Source organism: Dicentrarchus labrax, unplaced genomic scaffold, assembly GCF_905237075.1.
Source record: "Dicentrarchus labrax unplaced genomic scaffold, dlabrax2021, whole genome shotgun sequence".
Taxonomy (NCBI): Eukaryota; Metazoa; Chordata; class Actinopteri; family Moronidae; genus Dicentrarchus; species Dicentrarchus labrax.
In genome coordinates this window covers 11,404,484-11,418,172 of record NW_026136711.1, presented here as the reverse complement: position 1 = coordinate 11,418,172, position 13,689 = coordinate 11,404,484, and the positions used below count along the sequence as shown (strand labels likewise).

The 13,689-nt window shown below is 39.9% G+C and overlaps 1 protein-coding gene across 2 annotated transcripts; it reads left to right on the top strand.

Moving 5' to 3' along the window:
- The first annotated feature begins 1,519 nt into the window (after window positions 1-1,519).
- cxxc1b (CXXC finger protein 1b) lies at window positions 1,520-7,568 on the top strand. 2 transcript variants are annotated; one of them, XM_051415767.1, is made up of 15 exons: window positions 1,528-1,680; window positions 2,122-2,202; window positions 2,643-2,758; window positions 2,862-2,962; window positions 3,084-3,220; window positions 3,611-3,766; window positions 4,677-4,823; window positions 4,929-5,036; window positions 5,156-5,334; window positions 5,733-5,940; window positions 6,128-6,238; window positions 6,333-6,382; window positions 6,465-6,561; window positions 6,731-6,883; window positions 7,158-7,568. In XM_051415767.1, exons 2-15 carry the CDS (start codon window positions 2,173-2,175, stop codon window positions 7,302-7,304), a joined length of 1,740 nt encoding a protein of 579 aa, XP_051271727.1. In that variant the 5' UTR covers window positions 1,528-1,680; window positions 2,122-2,172; the 3' UTR covers window positions 7,305-7,568. The 2 variants fall into 2 exon arrangements, with proteins under 2 accessions (XP_051271728.1, XP_051271727.1); XM_051415768.1 differs by lacking the exon at window positions 2,122-2,202 and having other exon boundaries at window positions 1,520-1,680.
- The last annotated feature ends 6,121 nt before the right edge of the window (window positions 7,569-13,689 follow it).

Genomic DNA, 13,689 nt, shown 5'->3' with positions numbered 1-13,689 from the left:
AGGTCAAGAGAAACTAAAATAGTGAACCTGGCCCTGTTAATCAGAGAGAAAATTCTAAAATGTACTAAAAAGTATCATTTAAATTCACTATATAATCATTTGTAATGCTTTAATTTCATATATTTTATCTTCTTAAATGGAAATAATTTACTTTATAAGTTTGAAATATAATCTAAATTTAAAAGCTCATAATTTTGTGTACATACCACAGACCCAGAGTCAGATCTGTAGCTGAGGTTTTGTGGCTGTTAGTGATGAGTGGACATCTTTGAAATGGCAGAGAAGTTAATCTATTATTAATCACCATTTTGGAAGCATTTATAATGTAGATGAAAGGCTGCACGCAGATATCCCGACAGCTATAGGAGAATGTAAGATCTTGATTGATGACAATTCATTAATAATTCATGTTTTTCATGTAATACTTACCTTACGTTGACAGTTTCCTTTTTCATATGCAGATAGAACAGGAAAAAAACATTTAGTTCAGTTATTTGATTTGAATTTATTGAGCTATAACAATATGTTATAGTTCAATAACGGTAATCAGTTGTGGGAGATACAAAGGAGAGTAAATAAAACAATGTCGCATTGTGTCAAACTGATTGAGTCAAATCAAAATGATTTACTTTCAATAAGCTTTAATTCAGTCCATCTGATGAATGTACTCAATAGCCACAGCCATTAAAACATTATTCATTACTGCAATGTACAGGAATCCACAAAGCCTGCTGTGTTTGTCTCTCGTTATTGCTCCCTGCAGGATACAAGTTTTGTAGAAAAATTGTACTCACTTTTTAATGACATATTTTAGATCCAGGCGATCCATGTATGCAGCCTTCAGCATGTCAGCAGTGGAGGTGTACCTGCATCTCACAGGGTTGCTCTCTCTCTCTCTCTCTCTCTCTCTCTCTTGTTCTCTCTCTCTTGCTCTCTTGTTCTCTCTCTCTCTCTCGCTCGCTCGCTCTTGTTCTCTCTCTCTTGCTCTCTTTCTTTCTCTCTCAATTTCAGTTTCAATGTAATATGCTTTAAATGGTGTGAATGTTAGAAACAAGTGTTGTCAAAGCATTAATAATTTGAAAGCAACAGACAACAAACAACAATTCCAATAATAATAATAATAAAATTATTAAGAAAACAGTATTAGTCAGTAGTATAAAAAATACTATTCATCAAATGCAAGTAGATGCATAAAACAACAAAATGTGTGTGTGTAAAAACAAAATAATATTACTTATTTAGATTGTGTCATACATCTTTTAAGTAGTAGTGATGGTAATGTCTAATGTGAGCAAGTATTAACATGATTCTAAGGATGAATCATCGTATAATCTCTATATTTAAATGGTATCAGGACGCAGTATGACATATTGTGTCCCTCTGGGCCTGAATAATAGTCACACTGAATTCAATTGTGTATTTGAAACGCAAGTTGTCAGAAATCCAACAGGCGGCAACAGTTCCATATTGTATGTTGATTTGCCACCAGAGAAGAAGAACGCCGACCAATGACATAAGGATGATTCTACGGGTAGTACCGAGTGTAGCCGAGTGTGGCCGAGTGTGAGCGATGTTGTCTTTGTAAAGCTTTACGCAAGCTGTCGATTGTAGGCTTGTTTTTGTTGTATTTGTTGTCTTTGCACGGTATCTACACAACGACCTCAGACTGTACACATAATGGTAAGTATTATAAATAAAGATGTTCTGTGAAATCTACGATTTGGCTAATTGAATCTGATCGGCTCATAGGTTACACGGTAACTTTACATCCGACATGAGCATGAGCCAACTTAAGTTAGCTCTGTCGTAATTCTAGTGAGTATACATAAGTCCTGTCTGTGCACAATAACATAGCGTTGAAGTTAAAATAGTATTGTTTCTGTGGCTGGTACAGCAGAGTGAGCTAGCAGCTGTAGCGGTAACTGTAAACTAACAGGGCTAGTTAGCTGATGCTAACTGAGTAGTGTGCGGGCTAACTGAAGCACATACAGTAACGTTAGCTAGCTTAAGTGTAAACAATGAAGCTGTTTATGTTACTAGGAGTCTGTATTTTACTGTAGGGATTCATTAGCTGACCAACTCCATATATTTTGCCTTTTTCTGTTTTCTTTTTCTGGACAGCACAAGCTAATGAAGATATAACGTTAGCTAGCTAACATTAAGTACGAAGCGATGAAACTCTACAACACGGAAAATCCTGGTGTAAGTTAACGACGTTAGTTATACAATGTACTGCTTTAGCTTAGTTTCGGTGTTAGACACCATGTCTTTGTTTGTTATGTAGTGTGTTGTTGGACACACTGGAAGATGTTTACCTTTTCAAAATAATGTAAGAGCGGGAGAGTAGAGTTAGTTGTGATAGTAACAGGAAGAAGGGCCTGTGTCAGTGTTTTGGAGGATAGCATACTGACATTATATGAACTGGTAAGGTAGGAACGATCCCCAGTTACACAGCAGCACACTGACAGCAGAGCTACACTGCAAAAGCTAAGTGGCTAGCTGATAACACAGCAGGAGGTCACATAAAGCTTCCTGCTGTCTTTGAGAAGAATATCCTGCAGCTCAGCAATCGGTGAACCATTGGTGTGAAGTATAGTTACATCAGTTGTATTGTGGTTGCTCATGCCTTTGGGACTTTTCAGGACAGCGAAATGTCTGACATTGACCCTGTACCGGGCCCTGAGACCAGCAGTATGGAGGGGGAGAATGCACCACTGTACTGTATCTGCCGGAAACCAGACATTAACTGCTTCATGATGTAAGCTCACCACACCAGTGCTGTTGTTTCAATTACACCATAACTGCGAGTGGATACAATGATGCTCATACATTGTTTTCTTCATTTCCTTTCCCACTGACAGTGGCTGTGATAACTGTAATGAGTGGTTTCACGGCCACTGCATTAACATCACAGAGAAGACGGCAAAGGCAATCCGAGAATGGTACTGCATGAGATGCAGAGGTGATGGAAAAAGAAATTGCGTTAACTAACATTTCCATGTTTACCATTACCGTTACCATTAGATACATCCCAAATCATCAATACAAATAAGACATTGTTGTGTTATTCTCCCTGTCCCCAGACAAAAACCCTTCACTGGAAATAAAATATAGATCCAAGAAAAACAAAGACAAGGAAACTGAGTCTGACAGAGCTGAAAAACAGTACAGCACCCCGAGTACTCCAGACTATAAGAGTGAAAGGAGACGTGGATCTAAAGTAAGTTGTACTTCTGACCTAAATATTTAAGTTTTACTGCAGTAGCTGAAGAGCATCAAAAAGTACTTTCAGAAATGAGAGGGAAATGACTGTTGCATTTAAATGAAAACAGTGATCAAGGTTACTATAATAGATATTATTCATTATATTCATTTAAAAAATATAAGCCAGGGGTTGTACAGCGTAGGGAAGCAGAAGCTATTTGCAGTGTGCCACAGAAAAGTAACAGGTTACATGGCAGGCTATTTTAATATGAAAGTGATAGAAAATATTGCTTTTTGTTATAGCAGTGCCCACCTGTTTTTAAGCAATAGGTAAATATCTTGAATGGAAAACAATGCACATTTTTTAGGGTGCATTGGGTGTCATTGTTGTTGGTTTTTTTCTCAGGTGAAGCGCTCAGTTCGAATGTGTGGGGAATGTGAGCCGTGCAGAAGGACTGAGGACTGTGCTCAGTGTGACTTTTGCAAGGACATGAAGAAGTTTGGAGGCCCCAACAAAATCAGACAGAAGTGCAGGTTTCGGCAATGTGAAGTTCGAGCTAGGGTAAGTCTCATTTTGTTTAAAAATGGCATTATACCACCACAGTATATTTTATTTCTTACATTTTCAACTTCATTTGACTGACGCTTGTTTTGTTACTAATCAAAAGTTGTAGATATAACTTTGTAGATTTACTCAACACATTTAAGCTCTTGCATCGATGCTTTACTAGAATATTTCTCTGTAATAAACATACTTCATTCACAAAATGGTAAATGTGGAGAGGGATTTGCAGCCATCTTTTCTGTGTCGTCTTTTTTTATCCAGAGCCCCAAGCGTAAAAATCAGAGAAACCCAGTTGAAATACTCCAGATGGTCATATCTACATTCATACAGCTTATTAATGATCAAATTTACATTTGTTGTTGTGGTTGATAAATACATGGACATTGATGTTAACCATACGTACAACCAACACTTTCACTTTGTACTTCTTCTATTGATAAGCTAACAGGTAGATGAATTCTTTTGTAAAACCAAATAAATTCTGCTTAATTTGAACTATTACTAATGAGCTGTGGCATAATGAGTGTTACAGTTAGAGGAAAACTGTAGTAGACTGTGGTGAGAACACCCAACCATGCCTTGAAAGTGAGATAACGTGGAGTGTACCATAAATGCTGACCATCTACCCTGAGACACTTTTTGAACACTGCATCATTGAAAAAATAGTAACTTTGTCAAGAAAAACATGCAAAAAATCCTGACATTTTTTGTTTTTAAGAATGTTAACCCTGAATCAAATGGTATCTTCCAAGGTAGCAACATAAAGTACATAAAAACATAAAGTAGTTTTTAAATGAGAAACTTCTGCAATCCTTCAAGAGATTAGCACTCCCTGATCTCTGAAGTAGGTGAGCAGGCCCTTGTGGCTAGTTTGGAAATGTGTAACCTGTTGCCTGTTGTTTTACAGAAAATGCTGCGTGTGAAGGATGAGGAACTCTCTTTGCAAGAAAGGAGGGAGAACTCCTACCACAGACGGAGACGGTACTCTGAGGACTACGACAGTGAAGCGGATCTCTACCAGCAGTACAAGGCAGCAGGCATTGACAACAACTTGGTAGCAGAACATTTGACACCATATTATAGTTGCATATAAACCTGCTCATTTTAGATCCATCAGCAGCCGTATGTTGAGTCATGAGTTTTCTCTCCTCTCGCCAAGGCCTGGGCTAGTGATGACGACGACGAGCCGCCTTTCAGTCCTGTCATGCGCAAGAAAGCGGTGAAGGTGAAGCACGTCAAGAGACGAGAAAAGAAGTTTGACAAGAAAGTAAGACTTGATTCCTCATAGAAATGATCATCATTATTTGAAGTGCTGCCATTTCTCATTGTGGTAAATGGTAGTAACACACATGGTAACATCTAACCCCTCCTTTTTTAACTCTCCAGAAGGAGTCCCGACGCCACAAACAGAAGCAGAAGCACAAAGACAGAACCAGATACAGTGAGAAGGGTGAGCTCCGTGATAACACAGGGCAGCGTCAGTGTCTGGGGCCAAGCTGTGTGGAGGTGGCAAGACCCAACTCCAAATACTGCTCTGAGGACTGTGGCATGAAGTTAGCTGCCAAGTAAGACCATTTTACCTTTCATGCATTAGTGTACATCTGTCAGGATAGATGTGTTCTGTACTGTGGTCTGGACACCTGCTAAGAAAAAAAGCCAAATGAAATTGAAATAGTTGTAAATTAAAAGTTTTTATCTGTTATTAGATTTTGGTTTTTGCGTCTAATGCCCTCTATCTGTAGGTCAAATGTTAGTACTATTGCTCCATCTAGTGCTAGAAGAATTAAATGCTAGTAAAATGCCTTTTTGTCTTTCTCATCATTATCCATGGTGTAGTGTCCCAGGGATAGTCTTACTGAGGTTTTCCTCTCACCTAACCAATTGATGATAAAAGAGAAATCCTGATATCGTTAAGTTCTTTTTCCGTTTAAATACATTAATCTGTGTGCATTTTGATCCACAGCCGGATCTATGAGATTCTCCCTCAGCGTATCCAGCAGTGGCAGCAGAGTCCCTGCATTGCCGAGGAGCACGGTAAGAAGCACCTGGAGCGCATCCGTCGGGAACAACAGAACGCGCGGCTGCGCCTCACAGAAATGGAACGACGCTTCCACGAACTGGAAGGCATCATCGCCAAGGCCAAGCAGCAGGCGGTTCAGCAGGACGAGGAGGTGAGCTGGCAGCAGCATATATGCACATTCATTCACATACACAGCTTGTTGTAGCTTTTCCATGATTGTGCCGTGCGGGTCTTGTCAAAGTTGAAATTGCAATCTCAGGCCTTCTTTGTTTATTTGAAGCTGCTGAAGAAGAACAGAGGTAGCACTTTGTGATGAAATGCTTTGGTTCTGTTTGCAGGTGAATGACGGTGAAAGCGAGGACACAGACCTGCAGATTTTCTGTGTGTCTTGTAGTCATCCCATCAATCCAAAAGTGGCACTGAGACATATGGAGAGATGTTACGCAAAGGTGATTGTTGTTATTTTAAATGTCTGCTTCTAAGCATCAGATATAAACACCAACAAACTTGTAACATTCCTTTTACTAATGTTTATCTCCACAGTATGAGAGTCAGACCTCCTTTGGTTCCATGTACCCTACAAGAATAGAAGGGTAAGAAAAATAAATACTTTCAAAGTGTATAGCAGTTTTCCGTTGTTCAGTGGGTTTTCTGACAACTCGTTTTATTCCACAGAGCAACCAGACTCTTCTGCGATGTGTACAATCCCCAAAGCAAAACATATTGCAAGAGACTTCAAGTTCTGTGCCCAGAGCATTCCAGAGATCCTAAGGTCAGTGGAAACTCCTCAGCCATTTATCAAACTTCAAGTATGATTTCCACGATTCACAAAAAAACTCTATTTGGTGTAAATCTTGAAATATTGGTAAAAAAATAACAAACAAAGTCAACCTAAAGTGATGTTTATAAGAGATGTTTTATTCTTTTTTTTTGGTGACTAGGTCTCAGTGGATGAGGTGTGTGGGTGCCCTCTGGTGAAGAATGTGTTTGAGCTCACAGGAGACTACTGCAGGGTCTCCAAAAGGAAATGCAACAAACATTACAACTGGGAAAAGCTGAGGAGAGCGGAGGTGGACTTGGAGCGAGTCAGAGTGGCAAGTCAAACTTTTCAGACTTTTGCTTTCATTCTAATGTACAGAACATGTGGTATTTATGGGAAATTCTGCAGGTTTTCTGTTGGAAACATCAAAGAAAGTCACGCATGTTTTAAGCATTTTATCTGTCCAATAAGATATAGGAGGAGTTTCTTTTGATATCTCCTACTTGGAATTACATTTGTTAAGAGATGCAAATGCTTCTTGAACCGTGGCCCACAATGAGTGAAGTGATATCTATAACCCGTTTTTTAATTTGTTTCTTCATCCACAGTGGTACAAGTTGGACGAGCTCTTTGAACAGGAGCGTAATGTCAGGACTGCTATGACCAACAGAGCTGGTCTGCTCGCTCTGATGTTGCACCAAACTATTCAGCACGACCCCGTGACAACTGATCTCCGTAGCAACAAGGATAGGTAGTTGACCTAGTCTGCATTTGTTCTTGGATCCGTGGCTCACTCTACATAGTACGAGTGTTTGAGGAAGTTATAAAATGATAACTACCATTTGGGTGGAAACTGATTTTCTAACTAGATAATTATTTTAAAATCTTTGTATGATTATTAACTTTAAGATGAAAATGTATATATGTATTTTCCTGACTGGTGGATGAACTACTGCTTATTGAAAACTGCTGTTTTTGGTATGATTGTCCTGAATAAACCTTACACTTTCTCCAGGTTAGGTGCGTGTGATGTATCTGTTTTTTGTTTTTATACATCATTTTATTTGGCTTTTGGATGTGCACACACTGCTTTGATTATTACGGCTTTTGCAACTAAAAAGATTGGGGCCCCTGATATGCATGGTGTTCAAAAGATATGTCATATAATCTAACAATGCATTGTCTCTGATCTCACTGCACAGACCAGTCTGCATCAGCCTCCACAAAATCAGCAAAATAAATCTGAAAGGGCCAGATGAAAACAGCATTCTTGCCATATTAGATCAGTCAGTGCTGTATATATTGCAAGTTTAATTTTACCTCATTCCTCATGTTGACTTTTCTCAGTGTGTTGTTTTATGATAAATACTACTTAAGAGATAGGGTATCTTGAAGTGTGGTCGTATGAGGTACTGCTTAACAGTAGACGGCGGTCAGTAACCCCCTCAGTTTGGAGAGTCCTGTCACGGAAGCATTGCTGTGGACTGGGGCACCAGGAAGATTTATTTATTTATTTATTTATTTAGCCACCTAAAAACAGGCAGATCTTTTGAAATTCAAAGTTCACTTACAGTGACTTTGTGGGTGTATCCTGGGTGTATTTGTGGCAGGTACAAACATGAAACTAAATGCAAAATATAGATTATTCTTCGGGGATCAGTCCTCTGACTGGGAAAATCAAGGACGATGTGAAAGCGCAGTTCATCCTTGGACTGCAATGCATAGAACATTCGTGGAAAATGGCAAATAAGAAATAAGAACTAAGGTCTTTACAGTAACTTCAATAAACCAATAGGTGATCACTCAATTGCAGTAAAAAACAGACTGGTGTATTGGTTAAACAATGGTTGGTTCTATGATTTGCCGACATTTATTTTTATTCTATTTTATTAAAAACTCCAGTCTGCCTCCCAGTCACTTTGCCTCAGTGCCAGAAAGCTCCAGCTTGAATCTCGGTCAGCTTGCCTCAGTACTGCAAGGCTCCAGCCTTCTCTAGACTCAGGGTTTGCCTCCAGTCTAACTCCCACTCTGCTAACCGGCCTGCTCCTTGCAATCTCAGCTTCTCAATAACTCAGTATCTCAGCCACCCTACGACTTGGATTCTCAGCTACTCACTACATTGTCCCCTCAGTGTTCCAGTGAAAAGTGATCCTGACCCACTGCCACTTCTGCCGCTGATTCAGCAGTTGTCTCTCTATTGACCTGCACTATACAGCTGCATCTATTGTTGTCAGCTACCTTCCCAACCTCCAGTCTCCTGGGTAGCCCTCTGAGCAGCTCCCCATAGCTGGTTCAGTAAAGGCAGGTGATGTGATTGTCCAGTTCAGTTGTTTCTGGCAGTGGGCTAGGTGGTGATAAGTGGTGGTAAGTGGTGGGAGGTTGTCTGTCTGGGAGGCATGCAAGAGGCAAATCCCAAGACTAGGAAAGACTGGAGCCGAGCAGACCCACAGGCAAGCTGACTGAGATTTTAGCTGGAGGTGGAGGATAGCATATCAAAGGCTAGCTGAATAGGCAACAGAATGAAGGCTAGATGATGGGGAAAAGGGTAATTGGCCTACTATGTCAGCAACCAAGCGCCCTGGACTCTCAGCTGCTCTCTACATTGTCCTCTCAGTTTTCCAGTTAAAGAAGATCCTGTCTCACTACCACTTCTGCCATCGATTTAACATTTGTTTGCTGAGGTACTGAGGTATTGGGAACCTGAGATTGCAAGGAACTGGATGATGGCCTTTCCCCATCAACTAGCATCTATTCTTCCTCCCAGCCCTGGGCCTACTAGCCTCCTGCCTGCCTCCCAGCCAGTTAGCTTAGGTTGTGGAACACTCCAGCTTGCCTCAGCTTTGCTTGGGTACATCCTTCCCTAGTCTTGGGATGACCGACAGAACAGTGCAGGGGAGAAGGCGTTTGACTGAAGGGCAACTGATGATCATGATGGGCATGAGCGGCAGATTGAGGTTGCTGTAGGGGAAATTCTATGCTACTGCACAATTGAGAGGCTTGTGCACTTGTCTCCTGTGTCATCTTTGTATATCAAAACCAGTGAGCATGGACAACGGCACACAATTTAAAAACCAGTGGGTGGATGAGGTGCTGTCCGACCACTCAGTACAGCAGGTTTGGTCCGTGCCCTATGCTCACCACACCAACAGCGTAGCCGAGACAGATATCAGAGCAGCAAAAGAGTGGAGCATTAAAAATGCATCCCACTGATTGGGATGAGCCACTAAAATTAATTCTGTTCCTTAAAGAGACAAAAGCTATGCGATCCATCCGTCTCAGATCATATTCACCCTGTCTGCCTCCTTTTCCCCCAGGAGATCGAGTTTGGGTAACCAGGAGTAAAGATTATCCCGAAGCAGGAAATTTAAAGACCAAACTTGAGGGACAGGATGTGGTTCTCTTTCAGGAAGGTAACGTTGTCCATCTGGTTTCTCCTCATTGCTGAGAGGACAAGATGATCTATACCCATTTAATTCTGAGAAATTGGGATTCAGGAAGAAAGCAGGAAAAAATAAAAAGTGGGGAATGTACACATCTGTCAATGATCTGGGACCAAATTTGTCACCTCTGATTAAAATTCAGTTCTGTTTCTCTGTCAGAGTGACAACCCTGACAAAACCTGTGACCAACTGTTCCTTTTGATGAAGGCGAAAAAGACTTGTGGTGTTTCAAGCCATCCCACTCCAAATGCTGAAAGGATTGTTTATGAAACACAGCTGGTGATATAGGCAGACTACCCAGAGACAAGGAGCACACCAGTTTCTCAGAGAAAAGATTCAGGTGAGTCCCTACCATGAAATTGAGGGTTAGCGTGACCCTGGTGCGAGGAGACCAGGGACAGGTTAGAACTGTTACTGGACCATCTCCATCCTTAGTTTTATGGCAGGACCAAAAGATGAAGGGAATGATGGGTATATGCCTGGTAATTCTGATTCACCTCCTCCGTTCCACCAAGTCCTTGGAGGAACTATAAGTGGAGTGTTTAGAAATGTTAAGAATCAGGGTGAGACGGTTTTTAAGAAAATTGGAGATACTATTACGGCTCCATTCTGGTGGGTAAAATGGATTATACCTGCTCTTATTTTAATAGCTGTTAGTAATAGGTGTTTTGCACAGGCTCAGCTTATTGCCTCTTGCAAGATACATAATGGCTAAAATTCTTTAAGGAATATGTGTTTTGATTAAATATGGTTTAGTCGCTCTGTTCAAGACAACAAAGTAATGTTTAACTGCTCTGTTTAAACTCCTGCTCCTCTGTTTAAAATGAAATAAGGACAAAACTCTCCAGAGAGATATGCGAAAGAGAGGGAGGCAATGTGCAACTGAAGATGTCCTCCGTATAACAGAGTGAGAGCAACCTAAACGGCAATAGTGATCCACTGACAGGAAATATATGAGTATAATTTGACTTCTAGAGGCGAGACTGAAACCTGACCGATACAAACACTTTGCACTTGACTACTTGACTACTATACTTGAACTATGACTGTCTCCAGAAAGTACGCATTTGCTGTCATCCTAACAGATTGCCTAATTGCCATCTTTGTTTACTAGTTATGTGTAAAATAATTATGAAAAAATGATCAGGCCCAGCCAAACGAACCAGACTTTGCTTTTCACGGCTGGCATAGTAGCTTTAAGGTTGTAGAAACCCAGTGTATTCTTGATATCTGCTTTTATCTGGTACACTGAGGGTAGAGCTGGATCGCATAGAAGCAATATCCTTATGACCCCAAGCTCCCCACGGGAGAGCATACAAATGATGTGAAGACATTTTTAAGAGAAAGAACAAAAGGAGATGAGAGACCCAACAGTAGCCGGCTTGTCCTCACACCAATGACCGACCCCACAACATCAGACAAGGCAACGGTCGTCCTTGTTGCTGCGCCCTCAAACAGCCCAGCAGCCCCAGTCAAGGCAACGGACGGCTTTGTCCTGGAACTGAGGCTGTGGTTTCCCGTTCTACACCCGAAAGAAAGGGAGGCAACCTCTCGGCCCAACCTGAAACAATACACCCTCTTAACCGCCTCAAGTTCTACGACTCAGAGACAGACCTGATCACACCCAGCTCCATACAGGACCCTTTGTCCTGGTGTGAGATAACCTACGCAAAGATAGGTACAACGGGATCCTTCCCCTGGAACGTTTGCCCCATGAACAAGGAAGGTTCCTTGTACCAGTGTAGATGGGAAGCATAATGTGAAGAGTTTCTCCCTGATGACCTTGCCTGCTTGATCCCCTGCATCGATTGGATTTGCTCGAACAGACTAATGGACTTGATCACTCTAAAACAATGTATGCTTTTGCTTGAAAAGTATCCTTTTTCATTATTATTATTGCCTTCCTCCTATTCCTACGATAGGTGAGTCATGATACCCAAAGGTATGCTTTGATTTATTCTAACATGATTTACTGTTTACACTATTTTAAATTATTATAATTATATTTATCTATGCTTAGATTAGTTTGTCTGCCCCATTGCAAGAGAGGATGTTGAAGGAATAGAAATGTGTTGTTCTCATTCGCCTTCTAATAGTAAAAAATGATAGATAAAACAAAAACACTCTTATTTGTATTAATATTTATATAATTTTCATTATGCTTTTATCATTTTTATTCATTTACTTTTATGTGTCCATCAGAAAGTAGGAGGTTTAAATATTAGTATAAGGTGGTCTTGAGAATGTTGGACATATCAGTCTATATAATCATTCTTATTATTTTGGTGCCCCCTAATTTTATTGCTTGTTTATGGTTTATTCACTTATTTCATTATCATGTTATTATTCATTCATGCTCTACTCATATTTGTCTTGTTCATCTTATTATTACTAAATCCTAATCACCTATATAATCATTTAATTCTTGTTATTATTTACCCCATGTTATTCATTTATATGATTCAAGTATGTTACCTACTTATTATAAGATACGTTTTCTTTTTGTGGTTGTAACCGGCTCGGTTCAGATCAATCTAAAATGGCTGACAACTTTGGTGTAACCAGAAGACTGGCTGAAAAAATAACAGTTCCAGCCTGTGCAGGTGCTTCCTGTGCGGGGGCTTCTCTTATACAAGAGTAGAAAAAAATTCTGCAAGTTACAACAAGTTGTCTGTCCTCTTCAGAGACTCTGACAATAAGGGTACTTGGGGGTTGCATACTGGATTTAACTCTGGCACTTTTGCAGACACAGTAATTGCCCAAATTGTAAACAAGCCTTTTCGGCCTTACTGAACAAAGACAGTTCAGTCTCTTAATTTCTTTATTTTACTTTTTTTAATTTTCAGTGGCTTTCTAAAATAAAGTTGTTTTTGGAAAAATAAAAATGAAAATGTAGGAGCCCCTGTCGATCAGTTTTTTTATTCTGAAGAGGGTCCTGTAAGATCATAAGGGTATTATTAAAGTGGATGTAGGTGAGATGAGATAAATCCCTACTTTCTCCTGCAATACTGCAACTCTTGATTGAACAGTGAAGTCTTACTTTCCTTTGCAATCTGCCACTTCTCTTTGTATGTTTCTCTCCTGCAAGAATATTTGCATTAAAAGAGTAGCCTACTGTTTGAAATGACTCAACAACGAATACAATTTATTTATGAGTAGTTGTAAACCCAATGTGTAGTAATTATAGCAGAAGTACAAATCAAAGTACATCTCAGAGGGATTATTGTTACACAGTTTCCACTTGTGGGTCAAAGAGATATCAGATATATATATATATATATTATATTAATACATTATAGTGGCTAATTGAAGTTACCATCACATTAAAATTATAAAGTTACTTGAAATAAAAAAACGTATTGTAATTGTAATGGAGTATGTGTGTATTTGATATAATTGTTTGATATAATTATTTGTTGATTTTGTAAAGTAACTAGTAAAGCTTTCAAATAAAATGTGTAGTATAAAGTGACTATAAAGTAGCATAAAATGGAATTACTGCAGTACCTCAGAATTGAACTTAAGTAACGTTACAGTACTTGAGTAAATGTAGGGTAAACGTTACTGTTACTCCCCCCACCAGAGCGTCCTGTCTGTAGGCGGGGTCAGGGTTTACGTCCTGTCTGTAGGCGGGGTCAGGGTTTACGTCCTGTCTGTAGGCGGGGTCAGGGTTTACGTCCTGAAGGGTTTGCATCTTTTC

Excerpts from the sequence above, each read along its gene's own strand:
- cxxc1b (XM_051415767.1), top strand. The coding sequence starts at position 2,173 with ATGAAACTCTACAACACGGAAAATCCTGGT. Across the intron at positions 5,941-6,127 it reads CGGTTCAGCAGGACGAGGAG|GTGAATGACGGTGAAAGCGA; the intron begins GTGAGCTGGCAG and ends TTCTGTTTGCAG. Across the intron at positions 6,239-6,332 it reads TGGAGAGATGTTACGCAAAG|TATGAGAGTCAGACCTCCTT; the intron begins GTGATTGTTGTT and ends TTATCTCCACAG.